This window comes from Schistocerca cancellata, chromosome 8 (assembly GCF_023864275.1).
Source record: "Schistocerca cancellata isolate TAMUIC-IGC-003103 chromosome 8, iqSchCanc2.1, whole genome shotgun sequence".
Taxonomy (NCBI): Eukaryota; Metazoa; Arthropoda; class Insecta; order Orthoptera; family Acrididae; genus Schistocerca; species Schistocerca cancellata.
The window spans coordinates 103105422-103126652 of NC_064633.1; the positions used below are offsets into that span (position 1 = coordinate 103105422).

A 21231-nucleotide genomic window follows, 5' to 3' on the forward strand; every position below is an offset into this window, starting at 1 on the left:
CATCCAGAAACGCACCCTCTCGAAACCTGGCGAGCAAGCTACACCGCGATGCAGAGCGCCTCTCTTGCAGAGTCTGCCACTTGAGTTTGTTAAACATCTCCGTAACGCTATCACGGTTACCAAATAACCCTGTGACGAAACGCGCCGCTCTTCTTTGGATCTTCTCTATCTCTTCCGTCAACCCGATCTGGTACGGATCCCACACTGATGAGCAATACTCAAGTATAGGTCGAACGAGTGGTTTGTGAGCCACCTCCTTTGTTGATGAACTACATTTTCTAAGGACTCTCACAATGAATCTCAACCTGGTACCCGCCTTACCAACAATTAATTTTATATGATCATTCCACTTCAAATCGTTCCGCACCCATACTCCCAGATATTTTACAGAAGTAACTGCTACCAGTGTTTGTTGCGCTATCATATAATCATACAATAAAGGATCTTTCTTTCTATGTATTCGCACTACATTACATTTGTCTATGTTAAGGATCAGTTGCCACTCCCTGCACCAAGTGCCTATCCGCTGCAGATCTTCCTGCATTTCGCTACAATTTTCAAATGCTGCAACTTCTCTGTATACTACTGCATCATCCGCGAAAAGCCGCATGGAACTTCCGACACTATCTACTAGGTCATTTATATGTATTGTGAAAAGCAATGGTCCCATAACACTCCCCTGTGGCACGCCAGAGGTTACTTGAACGTCTGTAGACGTCTCTCCATTGATGACAACATGCTGTGTTCTGTTTGCTAAAAGCTCTTCAATCCAGCCACACAGCTGGTCTGATATTCCGTAGGCTCTTACTTTGTTTATCAGGCGACAGTGCGGAACTGTATCGAACGCCTTCCGGAAGTCAAGAAAAGTAGCATCTACCTGGGAGCCTGTATCTAATATTTTCTGGGTCTCATGAACAAATAAAGCGAGTTGGGTCTCACACGATCGCTGTTTCCGGAATAAATGTTGATTCCTACATAGTAGATTATGGGTTTCCAAAAACGACATGATACTCGAGCAAAAAACATGTTCTAAAATTCTACAACATATCGACGTCAGAGATATAGATCTATAGTTTTGCGCATCTGCTCGACGACACTTCTTGAAGACTGGGACTACCTGTGCTCCTTTCCAATCATTTGGAACCCTCCGTTCCTCTACAGACTTGCGGTACACGGCTGTTAGAACGGGGGCAAGTTCTTTTGCGTATTCTTTATTATTCACTCTGGAGTCTAAATTTAATTCGTGCACGAATATTACTGCTAACTCTGCTTTCAACACAACTATTAGTTCATGGGAAGTAAAAGTGCAATCAGCAGAAGCTGTCCCAAACAGCAGTCTGCAGAAGATCATTAAAAGCTTTGCGTACATCTCAGAAAGTAAGTAGTGTTGCTGAGACTCTGAGACAACTTGTTTTCGAAATTATATCTGACATAATGACTATATTTCATAGTCTTGTGCACACATCTCTTGACTGTCAGATTGAAGCTCACATTGTCATTGGCCTTGGTCTACATACATGTCATATGTAGTATACATTCTCTGAATAAAGCTACAAAACTTTGAGAAGTAACAGTGGCCCTATATTCGTTCCTGTATTCATTCATGCCCCCACTTGTTCCTGTTGAAAAATTTAATTCTTTTGTACTACATATGTTTACAAAAATGTGCTCCAATAGCGTTACCAGTTACTCCTTGAGTCCTGATTGTCTAGGCAAAGGGCACGTTCTAATGTCATTTTATTGAAGTCGCATACCCTTATGTATTGAGCTGAGTTAGGGAAAACATTAAGAGGCATACAACAGTCAAAGACTAAAATCAGAATTCTGATTCCCCCTCTATATTGGACATCCAACAGCTTACTGCAGTCATGTCTGTAGTTTAGAAAATGTTATAATAATTAGAAAGCATAATACGTGCAATTACTGCAAGGACTTCTTTTCTTGTGTCTTGACAACCGCTGATTCAATATGATACTGATGGATATACACTAGCGCTTTATACTGTAGATCATTATTCCATAAGAAGAAATACAAACTGCCACTCACATCACAGTGCAACATATGATATAATGTTGATAATATAATATCATGGCGAATATGTTGTTTACACCCCAAAACTGGAACACTTATAAATTTTTTGATCTTTTGGAACATTTTTCCGTATTTACTTATTACCTAAGTGTGAACATGATCAAAAATTTATAGGACGATGAGTAATAGACACATGTGTTTGCCACAAAGTACAGTGGTGCTTTATTTTCTCCACATGAGTGCAGGGTACAGTACAGTGGGAGCAGCTCAAGACTGCACCTATGCGGTGTAGTGCTCCCTCAGGAACAGCGAATACTTGCTGTGTGCAGCTCTGCAGGAGGAGCCTGACCTGGCATGGGGTCTGCTTCCAGCTCTGGACGGTGTAGGCTGCCTGCTCGTGCATGTTTCATGTGGCCAGCCCGGGCGTGAGCACCTGCTCAACACTAAACAAAAAATATGATCCATAAGACAACGACTGCTTATTCGACATATTTTAACGCCACTCTTATAACTAAGAGCATAAGGAATGTGTTTCTGATCCTGCTGATTAACTAGAATCTTTAATTTTTGGTGTGATATGTAAGTAATTTCAATACAGATAACATTAAAAAAATTATCTCAGTGTAACTGAGTGCAACACAGTTATGGAACAAACCTCACAAAGTATAAAGTCGTATTAGATGTACGATGTAGAATCGCAAGAACTCAAAAATCAATCTCAGAGTTTTCTCATTTGGAAGAACTTGTTTTCTTTTGAGGAACACACACTATACAATTCTGAGCTAATCATTTTCTTGCCTGTCATTTAACCTTTCTTTGAAATCAGAAAGAAAATTACTGCAGTTACTCTTTCTGATATAACAATATATCTGTGCCAACAAACAAGTTTACAAAAATAGTTGAAAGTTTACTGAAATATGATAAACGTTAATCATATGTTTCGAAGATTCTTAGTGACCATCAGTGAGATTTCATGATGTCGTCTTGCCACAGTTTTTTAAGCGCTTTGACATGTTTTAGGAGTGATATTTAGAGCAAGTTACTGAAACTGAGTTTTAGCATCAAAATGCCATAAGTCTTACAGCTTAAGATGTGTGCATACCACCGACCTGTACAGGAAGGTATGTTTAGCAATGATGGAGTTGAAGTTATCACGGGTACATAGCTTATACCTGCCTGAGTTTCATCCCCATTATAAGAATACAGCGCGATTCATATTACTGTTTAGGAAACCAAAAGTGACGTAGATGACTCTGAGATAAGTAATTTGACATGAGACACATATGGTCGCAAATTTCAGGAAATGTCTCAACCAAGTGGATGACAAATGTTGCACATGTGATGGTACCAGGGGATACATACTTTATTGCAAGTGCAGTGGCTAGATCAGTGTATCCTACCCACACTGTAGTGGCACTTCTACACATTGCTTCACTAGGTTAGTCTGCGTTTATTCTTGCATTATACAGTGCGATACTGTAGTGTTCACGGTAGTGGCACTACAAGACTATGGTGAATCTATCTACCATTAGGAAAACGTAGTACGCTAGCAGAGCAGTGTTTAGTACTGACCACTACCACTGCACCTGTGGGGAGGTACATAAACTGGTCATGTAACAAGTGCAAAATTCGTCAACCACATTTAGGATATTTGCTGACATTTCTGGCTCTATGTATGTTGTATTAAATTTCTTGTCTCAGAGTCTTATACTCTGCTTTGAGAGTTTTTAAATATTAATGAAAATCACCCTGTTTATATATCAGATCACTATAGTGTAAAATATCCACTTAAAGCTACACTTTGTGTTGCTGGATGTGCTAAAACGAAAAGTTATAGCTTAGAGCAGTGCTCTTGATAATTGAAGCAGCAATTAGTCCAGAGGAAATCAGTCAGAAAACAAGTTGTGTGTGATCCATGTCTTCAAGTCTATAAAATTTATGGTTAGTATCTGTGTCAACTGTAGATGGAAGTTTTTGTTAAGCCTACTAACATTTTCTGATGAGACAGGAGAGTACGCAGGTGTCAGAGGAACATCATATATTTTGTTTATTGTAGAGCAGGTGCTGACACCAGGACTGGCCACATGAAACATGCACGTGCAGGCAGCCGACACATTGCTTCCAGAGCTGGAAGCAGACCCCATGGCAGGTCAGGCGCCTCCCGCAGAGCTGCACACAGCAAGTAGTCGCTGTTGCTGAGGCAGCGCCACACCGCAGAGGCGCATTCTGGAGCTGCTCCCACTATCCTGTACCCTGCACTCATGTGGAGAAAATAAAGCACCACTGTACTTTGTGGCAAACATATGTGTCTATTACTCATTGTCCTATAAATATTAGATCATGTGCACACGTAGGTAATAACTAAATACGGAAAATGGAATCATGATCTACAGTATAGAGCGCTAGGGTATACACACCAGTGTCTTACTAAGTCAGTGGTTTTGGAGATACATGTACAGAAGTCCTTGTAGTAATTGCACATATTATGGTTTTTAATTATTATAACATTTCCAAAACTACAGACATGACTGCAGCAAGCTGTTGGATGTCGAATTTAGAGGCGGAATGAGAATTTTGATTTTAGTCTTTGACGATTGTATGCCTCTTAATCTTTTTCCTAACTCAGCTCAATACATAAGGGTATATCATTTCAATAAAGTGACCTTAAAATGTGCCCTTTGCCTAGACAATCATGACTCAAGGAGTAACTGATAACGCTATTTGAGCACATTCTTTTAAACATATGTGGTATAAAATAATAAAATTAGCAATTGGAACAAGTGGGGGGCAAGAATGAATACTGGAACGAATATAGGGCCACTGTTACTTCTCAAAGTTTTGTAGCATTGTTCAGAGAATGTATACTACATATGACGTGTATGTAGACCAAAACCAATGTGGATGTTAGCCTCAATCTGATAGTCAAGAGATGTGTGCCCAAGAACATTAAATACACTCCTGGAAATTGAAATAAGAACACCGTGAATTCATTGTCCCAGGAAGTGGAAACTTTATTGACACATTCCTGGGGTCAGATACATCACATGATCACACTGACAGAACCACAGGCACATAGACACAGTCAACAGAGCATGCACAATGTCGGCACTAGTACAGTGTATATTCACCTTTCGCAGCAATGCAGGCTGCTATTCTCCCATGGAGACGATCGTAGAGATGCTGGATGTAGTCCTGTGGAACGGCTTGCCATGCCATTTCCACCTGGCGCCTCAGTTGGACCAGCGTTCGTGCGGGACGTGCAGACCGCGTGAGACGACGCTTCATCCAGTCCCAAACATGCTCAGATCCGGAGATCTTGCTGGCCAGGGTAGTTGACTTACACCTTCTAGAGCACGTTGGGTGGCACGGGATACATGCGGACGTGCATTGTCCTGTTGGAACAGCAAGTTCCCTTGCCGGTCTAGGAATGGTAGAACGATGGGTTCGATGACGGTTTGGATGTACCGTGCACTATTCAGTGTCCCCTCGACGATCACCAGTGGTGTACGGCCAGTGTAGGAGATCGCTCCCCACACCATGATGCCGGGTGTTGGCCCTGTGTGCCTCGGTCGTATGCAGTCCTGATTGTGGCGCTCACCTGCACGGCGCCAAACACGCATACGACCATCATTTGCCCAAGGCAGAAGCGACACTCATCGCTGAAGACGACACGTCTCCATTCGTCCCTCCATTCACGCCTGTCGCGACACCACTGGAGGCGGGCTGCACGATGTTGGGGCGTGAGCGGAAGACGGCCTAACGGTGTGCGGGACCGTAGTCCAGCTTCATGGAGACGGTTGCGAATGGTCCTCGCCGATACCCCAGGAGCAACAGTGTCCCTAATTTGCTGGGAAGTGGCGGTGCGGTCCCCTACGGCACTGTGTAGGATCCTACGGTCTTGGCGTGCATCCGTGCGTCGCTGCGGTCCGGTCCCAGGTCGACGGGTACGTGCACCTTCCGCCGACCACTGGCGACAACATCGATGTACTGTGGAGATCTCACGCCCCACGTGTTGAGCAATTCGGCGGTACGTCCACCCGGCCTCCCGCATGCCCACTATACGCCCTCGCTCAAAGTCCGTCAACTGCACATACGGTTCATGTCCACGCTATCGCGGCATGCTACCAGTGTTAAAGACTGCGATGGAGCTCCGTATGCCGCGGCAAACTGGCTGACACTGACGGCGGCGGTGCACAAATGCTGCGCAGCTAGCGCCATTCGACGGCCAACACTGCGGTTCCTGGTGTGTCCGCTGTGCCGAGCGTGTGATCATTGCTTGTACAGCCCTCTCGCAGTGTCCGGAGCAAGTATGGTGGGTCTGACACACCGGTGTCAATGTGTTCTTTTTTCCATTTCCAGAAGTGTATAAGCATTTTATCAGATATAATCTCGAAAACAAGTTGTCTCAGAATCTCAGCAACACTACTTACTTTCTGAGATGTATGCGAAGATTTCAACGATCTTCTACTGACTGCTGTTTGGACAGCTTCTGCTGATTGCACTTTTACTTCACATGAATTAATCATAATGTTGAACGGAGAGTTAACAGTAAACTTCGTGTACCAATTAAATACAGACTCCAGAGTGAATAACAAATCGTGTGTACGGTAGAAATTTAGCATTTATTTCAAAAGTGTCTCGGGAAGGAAAATGACTAATCTTTTAACTAAATTACCTATTACAATACTCAGTTTAAAAGTAATAACAAATTAAAAACTACACAGGTCGTCTGGTAGACCATGTGTTAGACATTTCCACAATGTGTAAGAAACTGTACAAAGAAAATTTCTAAACATAACGGCAGATATGAACGCCTTTGAATAAGCGGTAATGTGATGTAGCCATCACCTCCGACTCTACTGGTAAACGAATGAGAATGAAATACTATATTACACAGACATGGTTCAAAACATATATCTTTGACAAAAGTCTGAAAACAAATGAAGGTCTACATAAGAACCTGAAAGACTGCATACAGACTATTACACCAAGCTGCGAAAGGCTTCCAGGAACTTCACCATAATGCCGATGGGTCCTCACCTGTGGTCATGCCAGTTACTGCTCGCACTGAAGCTGACCCTTCACCTGTGGTAGAGTGGGAGGTCGCCCCAGGGCGAAGCAGGCGGCGGAAGACTTCCCAGGCGGCCGCACGTAATGCCTCCCCGGTTTGTCTGACAAACAGGTTCCAGGTGCCTGTTTTAGAGGAAGCCACTCAGCCTGGAAGTTCTGGGCAATCGCAGAGGGTGAGATTATTGGTGGTTGGGAGCTCCAATGTTAGGCGAGTTATGGGGCCACTTATGGGCTTGGCTGACAAGATGGGCAAAAAAACCAATGTGCACTCCGTGTGCATACCGGGTGAAGTCATCCGGGTGTGGAAAGGGCTCTCCTGGATGGCATGAAGAGCACAGGGTACAGCCAACTGCAGGTTGTTGCTCACGTTGGCACCAATGATGTGTGTCACTTTGGACCAGAAGAGATTCTCTCTAGTTTCGAGAGGCTAACAGAAATGGTAAATGCTGCCAGTCTAGCTTGCAAGATGAAAGCACAGCTGAGGATTTTCAATATAGTTTGCCGTGTAGTCGATAGGACCGATTGCGGACCTCTGGTACAGAGCCGAGTGGAGGGTCTGAATCAGAGGCTCACACGGTTCTGCGACCGTGTAGGCTGCAGATTCCACGACTTGCGTCAAAGGGTGTTTGGGTTGCGGGTTCCGCTGAATAGGTTAGGTGTCCACTATACGCAGGAGGCGGCTACACGGGTAGCGGGGGCTGTGTGGCGTGGACTGGTCGGATTTTTAGGTTAGAGGGTCTCGGGAAAACACAAGTAGGGCTTCGGTCGCAAAGGGTGCAGGCTGAACATAGAAAGAACGTAGATACAGGAACCATTGGTATATCTTTTGTAAATTGTCGTAGCTGTGTTGGGAAAGCACCGGAGCTCCAAGCGCTAATAGGAAGCACTGATGGTCAAATCGTTATAGGCACTGAAAGCTGGCTAAAGCCAGACATAAGCTCAGCCGAAATTTTTGCGAAGAACCGAACGGTGTTCCGAAAGAATAGGCTAAACACGGTTGGCGGTGGAGTGCCTGTTGCTGTCAGAAGTAGTTAATGTTGTCGCCAAACTGAAGTAGAAACTTCCAGTGAGTTAGTATGGGCAGAGGTCCTCCCAATTCCTCCCAATTCAGATGATACAGTTGCTGAAAAGTTCCGAGAACTCTTGAGTTTGATTTTAAACACATACCCGACTCATGCGATAACAGTTGGTGGTGATTTTAATTTACCCTCAATATGTTGGCGTAAATACATGTTTAATTCCGGAGGTTCGCATTAAATATCATCCAAAATTGTGGTAAACGCACTCTCTGAAAATAGTTTCGAGCAGTTAGTTCATGAGACCACGCGAATGGTAAACGATTGTGAAAACACACTTGACCTCTTAGCAACAAGCAATCCGGAGTTAACAACCAGCATCGAAACCGGTTCAGGGGTTAGTGAACACAGAGTTGTCGTAGCGAGATTGAACACTGCAATCCCCAAATCCTCGAAAAATCAGCGAAAAAGATACCTATTCAAAAAGCAGAAAAAAATTCACTTGAAGTCTTCCTAAGAGACAATCTCCACTCATTTGGAGCTAATAGTATAAGTTTAGACCAGATGTGGCTTGGATTCAAGGAAATAATATCGGCAGCAATTGAGACATTTATGCCAAATTAATTAACAAACGACGGAGCTGATCCTCCTTGGTAAACAAAACGGGTTATAACACTGTTGCAGAAACAACGAAACAAAAGTGCCAAATTGAAAAAAACACAAAATCCCCAAGATTGGCGAACTCTTACAGAAGCTCAAAATTTAGCACGGACTTCTATGCGAGATGACTATAACAGTTTCCACAACGTAACGCTGTGTCGAAACCTGGCAGAAAATCCAAAGAGATTCTGGCCTATGTGAAGTAAGTTAGCAGCAAGCAACAATCAATGTCTTTTCTGCGCGATATCAATGGAGATACTATTGAAGACAGTGCTGCCAACTCAGAGTTACTAAACACAGACTTCCGAAATACCTTCACAAAAGAAGACAAAGTTAACATTCCTGAACTCGAATCGAGAACAGCTGACAAAATGTGTAACGGAGAAGTAAATATCATCGGAGCAATGAAGCAACTTACATCACTTAATAAAAGCAAGTCCTCTGGTCTATACTGCATACCAATTAGGTTCCTTTCGGAGTATGCTGTGCAGTAGCAACATACTTAACAATCATATACAACCGTTCGCTCGCCGAAATATCCGTACCCAAAGACTGGAAAGTTACATAGTTCACACCAATATTCAAGAAAGGCAGTAGGAGTAATCTACTAAATTATAGGCCCATATCGTTAACGTGGATATGCACCAGGATTCTAGAATATACATTGTGTTAGAACATTATGAATTACCTCGAAGAAAACGGTCTATTGACACACATTCAACGTGGGTTTAGAAAGCATGAAGTGTTGAGTGCTATTGACTTACTATTGACTTACAAAGTGACAAGTACAATCGATGTCATTGAAAATTGCTTATAGGGAAGCGCAATTTTATGTATTTTTGAATTAACACTGTGTTTATTAGCGCTTGAGTTGATACCTATACAATTTTTCATTGAATGTCAGTAAAAATGGAACAGGAGTTATTACCTTCCCCTTACTTTGGTCTCTGTATTTACCAGTGGGAGCTTTAGGAATCTTAAATATTTGATCATCTTTTAATAAGAGTTTTAGTTATATATGCACTTCTGTAAGGATAACAAACGAACTGCCTTTGTATGCCTTGAAATTTAATTCGTTATTGTCTGTACCAATAATTCCTAGGTCACTTTTGTGAAACTTTTGTTTTTTGCCAGGTGTTACACGCTCTTTCATGATGCTGTCAATACATTTCACTAAAACATCAATACACATATGTACAACACACACCTCTATACTGTTCAGCCTGTAGAGCACAGTTTCCTTATCTATGTTTTGCTTTTAATTCACCCTTAAACCATTTATTTTTACAATGTTTGTTGATATTCTCAGACAGTTCAACGAAATACACTTCCTTACAAATGCCTTTGCTTGTACACACATAAATTACTTTAAATTGCTTCTTTGGTACATATTGACCACCAAACTTGCTTTACTGGGCACCACATGTGATATTTTGTGCATGTGGTGCTAAAGAAATGCAATGAATGTTAAGAACTGCATTATGCAATACAATTCATAACGATATATTTTATAACAGACAATCAATTTTGGTCTAGGATCAGACCATCATCAGGTCTCCAGTACCAAAGAAAATCAGGAACCCATATCACAAAGTGTGTAACATGAAAGCATACAGCTGATATGTGAGACACCAATAAATACTTTACAGCTTATAGCAAAGTAACAAAGAACGTACAGACGCATCTTAGCTCTGTGTCTGCGTGATTGTAGTATCAGATACTGGATGTACAATGTTCCAACTTTGCTATTAGCTTGGTGCATTTATCCTTATAGCTGTTACTGTGTGAAAAACGCATGGATCCAACAGAATAGGTAAAAGATTTAACGAAAAGTCAATATGCATCCGCTAGAAACACACCCCACTGATGTTAAGATCATACATAATAACAAACTCAAGGGGATCCATTATATTACAATATTAACATTTTAATAACAGATTACTCAAAATATATATATTATACTACAGCACTAATAGTTCAGTTACCGTCTGCGTGTTATGGTTACTAGACAGTGTTGGTAGAAACACAGGTAGACACATCTCAGTTTAACCAACACTGAAAGTAAATCTTTTTTATACAGGCAGAGACCTTATACATGATTTAATAGTCATTATAAGTACTTAACATCGCTAGATCTAACCATTGCTCTACTTCTTTGTTTAATACATCACTTATCTAGAGTTATAAGGAAAGGCTATCAATGTTCAGCAGTGCCATATGGATTAGGGGAATTACAGATCATCATGTAGTTTAACAATAGACCTACAGAGTATCAAAGTAAGCCTCCAGCCAATGTCATACCGATATTTGCTTAATAGTTCTCAGTTGGAATTTTTGCCTAGTTATTGTCTTAATTTATCAAGCTACATTATAACAGAAGGTCATGTTAGGTGGGTCATGGAGCCCTTCAGGAACATAGTGGGCAGGGAAGAAGTCCAACGTTCTTTTGGTGTGCTCATCGGAGGGACTTGTCCAGGATGTGGAAGAGGCTCTTCCAGCGGCTATTGTGCATGCAGGGCAATGAAGGTGTTTCACACAATTTCATTTACATAAATTTTTACATTATTACAAATTTAGAATACCTAATATGTTATTTGCACTTTCCAGCTCAGTTGGTACCTCTTAGTTGTTACCGTTCATAAGTATCCCTTCTGGCTATTTGTGACCTAATTAGTTTGTCATCATACATCATACATTAATAAACTCTGGGGAATAAAGAATGACATGCAAACAGGAGTTCGATACTCAACAGAAAGTTTTTCAAAAGGCTATTAATAGCATATTCACTTGCCAATTTCCACTTAATATTTCTGTTCCTTCCACAAGATCGGAAAATATAATTCAGCAATGAAGCTTTGACAGGATCATTCAGAAAGATAGTTCGACACACTGTGTATACAACGCCAACCCTCTAAGATCATGATAAACTCCTTAAACTTTTTATCCTGCCATAGTACTAAACTTTTACAAAACATCTATGTGTACCTTGAATCATGCTGAAATTGACTACGAGGACTCAACATAAACTATGTGGTCTTAACTTCCAACATGGCATAAGGGACATTGTTATAATTTGGCCTGCATTCTGGCAAAGACAACAACAGAGTTGTCAAAGTACTTTCTATTGTTAGGCTCCCTCTGTACATTAAGTATCTTTTAGGATGGGTTTTAAGTTTGTTATACATTTCTGCCTCCTTTAGAAAATTAATCTGAATACCTTTTTCCACCTCATGAAATTTTTCCATGTTTTTTCAGTGTTCCTCATTGTATTTTCTAGTTTTGTAAGGTTGTCACTCAAAGCAAATTTATGACTGGGTTTACAATGTTCTTTAAATCTTATGTTAAGCTTCCTTCCTGTTAGTCTATGTATTCCTGGTCAGAAAGGCCACAAGCGATTTTCACTCTCGAGCTATCATAAACTGGTAGAAATATATACTTTTACTTGAATAGTCACGATTATATTAGGATTTAGCTCATGGAATTTACTGTGTAGTTTATGAATCTGTGTTGTACTACCAGTGGTTACTGATTGTTATAGTGTGACAAGATTTGTTGATGTTTCAAATTTTTGTTGTTTTATTGCCATGCAAGAAAATTTACAAAGAACCCACTAGCAAAAGAATTATTGTACCCTTTTTAATGTCATGTGATGAAAAGTTATGAACGTTTTGATAATTGGTAACTAATTAAGGCAATTGATCAGATTAATAAGCGAGATGCAGGTGACCAGTTCTGATAATTATCTAATTTTGAACAATTGTGGAATCTTTTGCCTAATAGGTTCCTGAAAATTCAGATGAACCATTCCTTCTTTCACACTCATAGCACCTTTATTCAGATAAACATACCATTATTTATCTACATTTGTGATGTAATAGTAGCCAATTAAATGACCTTGAATGTCTGGTTGATGATGTTTGATCCATAACTGTGCTGTTTCTCGTATAAAATATACGTGAACGTGTCAAGCTTTTCTACATCTACCGCTACATAGATACTCAGCTAGCCACCAAGCGGTGTGTGGCAGAGGGCACAATTCGCGCCAAAGTAATATTTCCCCCCTCTGTTCCACTCGCGAATCGCGCGAGGGAAAAACGACTGTCTGAAAGCCTCAGTACGCGCTCTTATTTCCCATATCTATGAATGATGATCACTACACGATTTGAAAGTTGGTGGTAATAATATATGTTCTACATCCTCGGAGAAGATCGTATTTCAGAATTTAGTTAGTAGCCTCTTCCGTTTAGCGCGCCGTCTATCTGCAAGTGAGTACCATTTCAAACTTTCTATGAGATTCGTAACGCTCCCGCGATGGCTAAATGTACCAGTCACGAATCTTGCCGCTCTTCTTTGGACCTTCTCAATTTCTTGAATTAGACCCAACTGGTAGGGGTCCCATACAGAGCAACAGTACTCTAAGACTGGACGAACTAACGTATTGTAATCTATTTCCTTTGTTGAAGGACTGCATCGGTTCAGGATTCTACCAATAAACCGCAGGCTAGAGTTTGCCTTAACCGTTACTTGTGTAATCTGATCATTCCATTTGAGATCATTTCAAATAGTCACACCCATTTACTTGACGGATGTTACCGTTTCGAAAGACTGGACATTTATTTTGTACTCGAAAATTAACGAGGATTTTCGTCTTGTTATACGCAGTAGGTTACACTTACTAATATTGAGAGATAACTGCCAGTAATTACACCACGCATTTATTTTCTGCATATCCTCATTGATTTGTTCACAACCTTCGTGTTACACTACTTTCCTGTAGCCTACAGCATTATCGGCAAACAGTCTAAGGCAAACTGTCAACCACATCGTTTATGTAAATCGTATGAAGCAGAATACCTATTACGCTGCCCTGGGGCACACCTGAAGTTACTCTTGTTTCTGTTGAAGTTGCCCCATTCAGGGCGACATACTGCTCCCTGTCTGTTAGAAAACTTTCTATCCAATCGCATATGTCATTGGAAAGAGCGCAAGGGCGCACTTTGTGTAGCAAGCGACAGTGCGGAACTGAGTCGAAAGCCTTTCGAAAGTCGAGAAATATGGCATCAACCTGGGAACCGGTATCTAGAGCCTGTTGTATATCATGCACAAAGACGGCGAGCTGTGTCTTGCATGACCGCTGCTGGTTTCTGCAGATGAGCTAGGACCTTAACTGTTTCACAGTCCCAGATACACGAAACACTGTGTCAACCATCCTTGTGTTTGTTTAATAATTGAAAGGGGGAATGGTGCTGCAGTCCTCTATTGTAAACGAGTTGCTGTAAGCTATGTTTAGAATTTCGGGCTTCTGTTTATCACCGTCAGTTATATTACCCGTACTGTCAGCAAGATAAGGTATAGAATTATTTGAGCGTTCATAGATTTTACGGATGACCAAAATTTTTTGGGGTTATTTTTATAATCTGCAGATAAAATATTGCTTTCAAATTTGTTAAAGAGTCTCTCATTGTCCTTCTGACAGCTGCTTTTATTTCGCATTATTTCTGTTTGTCAGAGGGGCAGTTACTACGTTTAAAACGACTGTGAAAAATTCTCTGCTTTCTCGGCAACTTCCTAATATGTTTGTTGTACCAAGGTGGATCCTTTCCCTCCCCTATACTTTTGCTGGGCTTATACTTCTCTAGCATGTGGTGAACAATACCTTTAAATTCAGACCAAAGGTGCTCAATATCTTTGTGTCCCGTGGTGATTGGAGCTGACGATGAAGATATTCATTAATGACAATTTCATTTGCTTTCCCAAAGAAGAAAACTCTACGATGTTCCGTGTTCTCTCTCTCTCTCTCTTTTTTTTTTTTTTTTTTTTTTTTTTTTTTTTTTTTTTGCAACTTCCACTGACATAGAAGCCACAACGACATTACGGTCGCTAATAACTTCTTCTAGATTAACTTCCTCAAAAAGATCACGTCTGTTTGTCGCCAAGATATCTAATATGTTCATATCTCGAGTTGGTTTTCTAGCCAATTGCTCAAGGTTGTATGTTGAGAGCGCTCCTAGAATAAATTCATACGAATCTTAGCTTCTATCCCCTATGATAAACGTGTAATTTTGCCAGTCAATGGATGCTAGATTAAAGTCTCCACCTATGGATAATTTGGATATTTACTTCCTATGTACTCAAGACTTTCCCTGAAACGTTCTGCGACGTTTGTAGAAGATGCTGGTGGTCTATATAAACATCCTAATACAGTGGTCAATCCTTGTCTGGTTGACAGCTTTATCCAAACTATTTCACAGCCCGACCCATTAACGATATCAACTGTGTTTAAACAACTATTAACTGCAATGACCACACCACCTCCAATAGGATCAGTCCTATCCCTCCTATCTAATACAATATTGGCATTGCTACTGTTTATTTCGGAGATTAACTCGGGGATCTTTCTACAGACATTTCGACAATTTACTAACATCAGATTAAGTATATTTAAATCCTTTGGAATGACCTGTTTAGGCGAACTAACAATTTTTATAGTTGGCACACCCACATCAGTGTCATGATCTGGTAATTTTTTGGGCCAACGGTTTGTTTCCCATGGGGAGAAACCTAAGCTAAAAAAAAACCTATGGACACGCCACAAGTACTGTGCTACCCATGTAGCTGCTTCCTGTGTATAGTGAACCCCTGATCTATCGAGGGGCGTCCTGTAACCTTCCACCCCATAGTGTAAGTCGAGGAATCTACAACGAGTTTCGTCACAGAGTCGACATAGCCTCTGGTTTAGATTATCCACTCCACTCCAAAACAGAGGACCTCGGTCCACCCTCGGTATGATGCTGCAGATCATCAGCTTCCACTCCTGGAGAGATGGAGGCTGCCTTCACCAATTCAGCCAGCCGTCGAAAGGACAAAAGGATTTCCTCGGAACCCCGACTACAGGCATCGTTGGTGCCGAAATGAGCAACAATCTGCAGCTGGTTCCACCCTGCACGCACGATAGCCGCTGGAAGAGCCTCTTCCACATCCTGGACAAGCCCCCCCAGCGAACACACCGAGTGAACGTTGGAGTTCTTCCCCGCCCGCTATGTTCCTGAAGGGTTCCATGACCCACCTAACATGACCTTCTGTTATAGCGTAGCCTGATAAATTAAGACAATAACTAGGCAAGAATTCCAACTGAGAACTATTAAGCAAATATCAGTAAGACATTGGCTGGAGACTTACTTTGATATGCTGTAGGTCTATTGTTAAACTACGTGATGATCTGTAATTCCCCTAATCCATATGTCACTGCTGAATATTGATAGCCTTTCCTTATAACACTAGATACGTGATGTATTAAACAAAGAACTAGAGCAATGGTTAGATCTAGCGATGTTAAGTACTTATAATGACTATTAAACTATGTATAAGGTCTCTGCCTGTATAAAAAAGATTTACTTTCAGTGTTGGTTAAACTGAGATGTGTCTACCTGTGTTTCTACTAACACTGTTTAGTAACCATAACACGCAGACGGCAACTGAACGATTAGTGCTGTAATATAATCGATGTATTTTGAGTAATCTGTTATTAAAATGTTAATATTATAATGTAATGGGTCCCCATGAGTTTGTTATTATGTATGATCTTAACATCAGTGGGGTGTATTTCTAGCAGATGCATATTGGCTTTTCGTTAAATCTTTTACCTATTCTGTTGGATCCATTCGTTTTTCACACAGTTAACAGCTATAAGGATAAATGGACCAAGCTAACAGCAAAGTTGGACATTTGTACATCCAGTATCTGATACTAAACTCACGCAGACACAGAGCTAAGATGCGTCTGTACGTTCTTTGTTACTTTGCTATAATCTGTAAAGTATTTATTGGTGTCTCACGTATCAGCTGTATGCTTTCATGTTACACATGTTGTGATATGGGTTCCTGATTACCTTTGGTACTGGAGACCTGATGATGGTCTGATCCTAGACCAAAATTGATTGTCTGTTATAAAATATATCGTTATGAATTGTATTGCATAATGCGGTTCTTAACATTCATTGCACTTCTTTAGCGCCACATGCACAAAATATTTCTTGCGGTGCCCAGTTAAGCAAGTTTGGTGGTCAATATGTACCAAAGAAGCAATTTAAAGTAATTTATGTGTGTACAAGCAAAGAGATTTGTAAGGGAGTGTATTTCGTTGAAAGTGATTCCAGCTTCTTCTAAATGAATATCAAGGTTAGGAATGATGTGTCCGAGAATATCAAGATATATTGTAAAAATAAATTGCTTAAGGGTGAATTAAAAGCAAAACATAGGTAAGGAAACCATCCTCTACAGACTGAAGAATATAGAGGGGTGTGTTGTACATATGTGTATTGATGTTTTAGAGAAATGTATTGACAGCATCATGAAAGAGCGTGTAACACCTGGCAAAAGACAAAGGTTACACAAAAGTGACCTAGGTATTATTGGTACAGACAATAACGAATTAAATTTCAAGGCACACAAAGGCAGTTCGCTTGTCATCCTTTCAGAACTGCATATATTACTAAAACTCTTATTAAAAGATGATCAAATATTTAAGATTCCTAAAGCTCCCACTGGTAAATACAAAGACGAAATTAAGGGGAAGATAATAATTCCTGTTCCATTTTTACTGACATTCATTGAAAAACTGGTTAGGTATCAACTCAATCGATAATAGGCTTAGAGTTCATTCAAAAATACATAAGATTGCGCTTCCCTATAAGCAATTTTCAATTACATTGATCGCACTTGTCACTTTTTAAGTCAAGAATCAAATAAGATTACTACTGAAAACTACAGATTGACAAATAGTCACATATTAAAAACTGCAGCAGAACTGATGCAGGTCACCTTAGAGGTTACAACCCCAGCAGCTAAATTCATACCGTTAGAGCTTAGCAAATGTACCAGTTGAAGAAATAATTAAGGTCATCAAAAATAATCGACCGACATACAAGAAAATGAATAACTAGCAAATTGTATTGGTATGTGATCAATTCAGTCAATTTCGTCTCAAAAGTATTTTGTATTCAGTTTGACCTTCGGCAGATAGCGAAATGGCTTAGGAATTAGTAATCGCCTAGCAGGGACACTAGCAAACATTTTCATGGATGATTCAGAAAATTAATTTTTACACTAACAACTATAAACGCTGCCTTGATGACATGATCATACTTTTCAGTTGTAGTACAACATAGATTGAACACCTACACGGTAACTTAAATGAGCTACTTCCTAATATTAACTGTGTTATATAGGTAGAAGAAAATAATTCTATAAGCTATCTTCTTAACTTAATGAATGACATACTTACAACATATTTAGGAAACTAACAACCACAGATGCAATCATACATGTGTCTTCACTTCATCCCATATCCTTTTAAGTGTGCATTTTTCATGCCATGATGACACGTTCAGTTGATTACCCGTATCTGTAGAAAGTATAGACAGTGAGAATAGCATTTTACGTCACGTAGTTGTGGACAATGGGTCTGACCTTATGGCAGCAGAAAAGGTTTACAAAACACAGATTTGATTAAAAGAGAAATGCAGACAACAAGTGATAAGGCTACAGAAAATAAGAAATAAAGGAAACCCTAGGTCTGTAATGTTGCCATATTTAGGCAAAGATCCCTGATAGAATAAAACAGGTTTCTGAAGTGGTACTGCTAAAGTGGTTTTTCAAATAAATAATGAGGTAAGGGAAATTGTTACGGCACAAGATAGAGAACGAAGATGTATATGATAAATCAGAGGTGTCTAAATTCATCTGTGGTCTATTTGATGAAGAATACGTAGACAAACAAGAAGGAAGCTTACGATAAGATTCAAAGAACGCTGTAATCCCAGTCATAAAGCTGCTTTGAGTGACTACTTTAAAACACATTAACTTACAATAGGGCACACTGAAGAAAACATGAAAAACCTTGTATAAACTGAAAAAAGGTGTTGTTATAGAAGTAGAGATATATATTAAACAGAAGACCCCCTATAAAGAAGTGAAAGACCTTAAGAACACAAAGTCCTTTGGTAACCTTTCTAATGTTTTTGCCAATATGCACAAGTAATTCCACATATTGCCTATGGTCAAGTTAGGAATTGTAACAACTGTTCATTTCGGCCTGTGAGAGGCTGTATGTTTCCATGTATTCTGCACGGCAGCCTAATAAAGAGAAATGGCAGATGGGTCCAATCGTTTAACCATTGCCACCGCCATAAATGTGTAACTTTAAGTGGTCTTCAGGGTCAGTGCATCCACCACGCTCGCTGGTTCCTCCGCCTCGAGGCTAACATATGATGGGAGATAATACACTGGGCTGTTAGAATGCGCTCTTACCAAGGTGCGATGATTACATGAGGGAATGTCTCCTTCAGTTAAAGGGGTGGTGGTTGGAAGTTTTCTGTGGGAATCGGTAGAATCTGGTCTCAGTTGGTGTTATGGAAATTGACCTGCTAGACAATTATCTTCTTTTTATGCCCCAATACCCTACAAAATAAGCAAAAAGTTTCACTTTTGCTGGTGCTCTGCAGAAATCTTGAAATTTCATTGGAGAGGTGGTCGCAATAGCGGCAAAACATATCTAGAGATTGTACAGCGCTCGCAATCATTACTGTCGTTGCTGGATGACTTGGAACTTCTAAAAAACCTGAGAGAGAGGTTAGAACTACAGTTTTAGACACTCTCCCTCCTGCTTCCACGAACGGCGGTTTTGGTGCAGTCCTCATCCGCTGCACGTGATAAAAGGGGCCAGTACGCTACTAACATCCGCTCACAGCCGGCTCGCACGGAATCCAGAGATGAGCGTTTATCTGCTGAGATTCGGTTAGCAATGCTTTTCCGTGGAGTAGTTTGGGGGGCCTGGTATATGTCAACTCTGTAGAGTTAGTCGTAACGGTAATTGACGACTGCAGTTAGTTTTTCGAATTACAGTATACATTTGGCGGTTGTGAAGAATGTTTGATTTCCGAGTGCACTTTTCGTTACAACTTCCCGGTATTCTATCTTTTTGAAAGTTTTCCCACTTATATGTTCGTTAAGGGATATAAACTGCTTCTTTTATAAGCCTGTATTTTCATTTAACAGATAGATGCAACCTTTCACTAAACTGTGCTGTTGTGAGGGGGTTGACCTGTGTATTTCATACAGAACTATTTACTTTAAGATGGTGTTACCCCTGTTAAATTCAGAAGTTAATAAGTAGTTATCCTTTACGCAACATGTTTACTGTCTTTTATAAGGTATCTTGCATGATTGCATAGGGAGTTTAATTTTATTTTCTGATCACAGATACTTTAATTTTGCATTCTCGGGGTTTTCACACTACGGCCAGAATCACCCACCTCACACTTCCTAAACTTGAAGTTGATTTATATGTAGTCAAGGAAGATTCAGGCTACATGAATGGCATTTATAGCATGTTACTCAATGACAAACCAGGACTGATTGTTAATATGAATTTGCATCACACACTGCCTGTAACTAAGGAGCTATGTAATACATTCCATTACAAAATTAGTAAACTAATAAAGTAGAAGGTTAAGACGGAAAAGATTAAAATCTTATTTTATTTTATGAGAAAAATCAGGAATTCTAGCTGTCCACTCGGAATGTACGAATTGTCCTTTCAGCCAAATGTCTAAGATGAGCAATCAGGTATTTATAGAATGAGCACACTAGCCTCACGTCTCTAGTTGTCAATAGGCGTCAAGACCAATATATAAAAGAGCCGAAGGAGTAGTTGAATTTGTGTAGCGAAGATTGTCACTGCCATTTGTGGCGGTTAGATTGCCAGCAACGTGTCGATTGACACCCTACTGAAAGCTCATAAGAAGCACTTCTGCTGTTATACCCTTGATAACTGGGTTGCCAATTGCAATATGCTAATCAAACACTGCAGTTAATGGCACAGATGTGTTTAGGAACGAACAGATTTTCAAATGGCATTACTGATCTACTGCTCTGTAACCCACAGAGCATGTCTGGGAAGACGAAAGCTTTGAGACCGACACAGCAAGGATTTCATTCAAGAAATCCGTGAAAAATGCGTTTGGTGTCTGGTTGCTTCCGAGCCACAACGTATAAAATAAAGTCTCAGTGTCTATAGGGATCACACGTCTTAGTGATGTTGATAATGAGTATTAGTTCAGGATGGAAACAATGTATAATAATTAATACCCAGTATGTGTTGAACGACGCCTCAAAGTCAGATAAACATCGGAGTGGAGACACGTGATGTATCCCAACCTAATTTTGTCAGTCCATATACAAATAGCGTGATTAATAAAGAAAGAAAAATGGAAGACTATGACGGAAGTGATAACCGGCTAATGGTTCTCACTGTTGCTAGTTTTGTGTGCATGGGAGAAACGATGAAAGAAATAAAAGAAAATCTTTAATGTGGAAGGTAGCTAATTGGCACCAAACGTCGATATTGAGGTTCACAGTCTACCTACCTGTAATAATCTACAGTAAGGAGAATTTAG

General features: G+C 40.3%; 2 protein-coding genes across 6 annotated transcripts in view; one reads left to right on the forward strand and one right to left on the reverse strand.

The window, feature by feature from the left end:
• LOC126094852 (uncharacterized) overlaps positions 1 to 21231 on the forward strand; it is a 207027-nt gene that overhangs the window by 110836 nt on the left and 74960 nt on the right. The window contains exon 3 of one of the 2 annotated variants that reach the window (XM_049909468.1): positions 4181 to 4331. The exons of the other annotated variant lie outside the window; for it this stretch is intronic. Coding sequence (XP_049765425.1) covers positions 4181 to 4217 — 37 coding nt within the window. The 3' untranslated portion in view covers positions 4218 to 4331. Of the gene's footprint in view, positions 1 to 4180; positions 4332 to 21231 lie in introns of those variants that run through there. 2 annotated transcript variants of the gene reach the window in all.
• Positions 1 to 21231, reverse strand: part of LOC126094849 (uncharacterized) — a 154032-nt gene that overhangs the window by 83249 nt on the left and 49552 nt on the right. The gene's annotated exons all lie outside the window — the stretch shown is intronic.